Source organism: Diaphorina citri, unplaced genomic scaffold (assembly GCF_000475195.1).
Source record: "Diaphorina citri unplaced genomic scaffold, Diaci psyllid genome assembly version 1.1 scaffold150956, whole genome shotgun sequence".
NCBI lineage: Eukaryota > Metazoa > Arthropoda > Insecta > Hemiptera > Psyllidae > Diaphorina > Diaphorina citri.
Window position 1 is genome coordinate 1 of NW_007527862.1, and position 219 is coordinate 219.

Sequence of the window (219 nt, forward strand, 5' to 3'; positions counted from 1 at the left end):
AGTTTAACCAATGACTGGGAAGAACATCTAGCTGTCAAACATTTCTCTGTTGAAGGACAACTTGAATTCAAAGCACTCCTGTTTACACCCAAGCGAGCACCATTTGATCTGTTTGAAAACAAAAAGAAGAAGAACAACATCAAGTTATACGTAAGACGTGTGTTCATCATGGATAACTGTGAAGATCTGATCCCAGAGTATCTGAACTTTATCCGTGGT

At 38.8% G+C, this 219-nt stretch overlaps 1 protein-coding gene across 1 annotated transcript; it reads left to right on the forward strand.

Annotated features, from left to right (window-relative positions):
* Positions 1–3: 3 nt before the first annotated feature.
* On the forward strand, positions 4–216 carry LOC103524182 (heat shock protein 83-like; the record flags this gene model as incomplete). The annotated part of the gene is made up of 1 exon (XM_008489185.1): positions 4–216. A coding segment is annotated over one exon (213 nt), but the record flags the coding sequence as incomplete, so codon positions are not given.
* Positions 217–219: the final 3 nt, after the last annotated feature.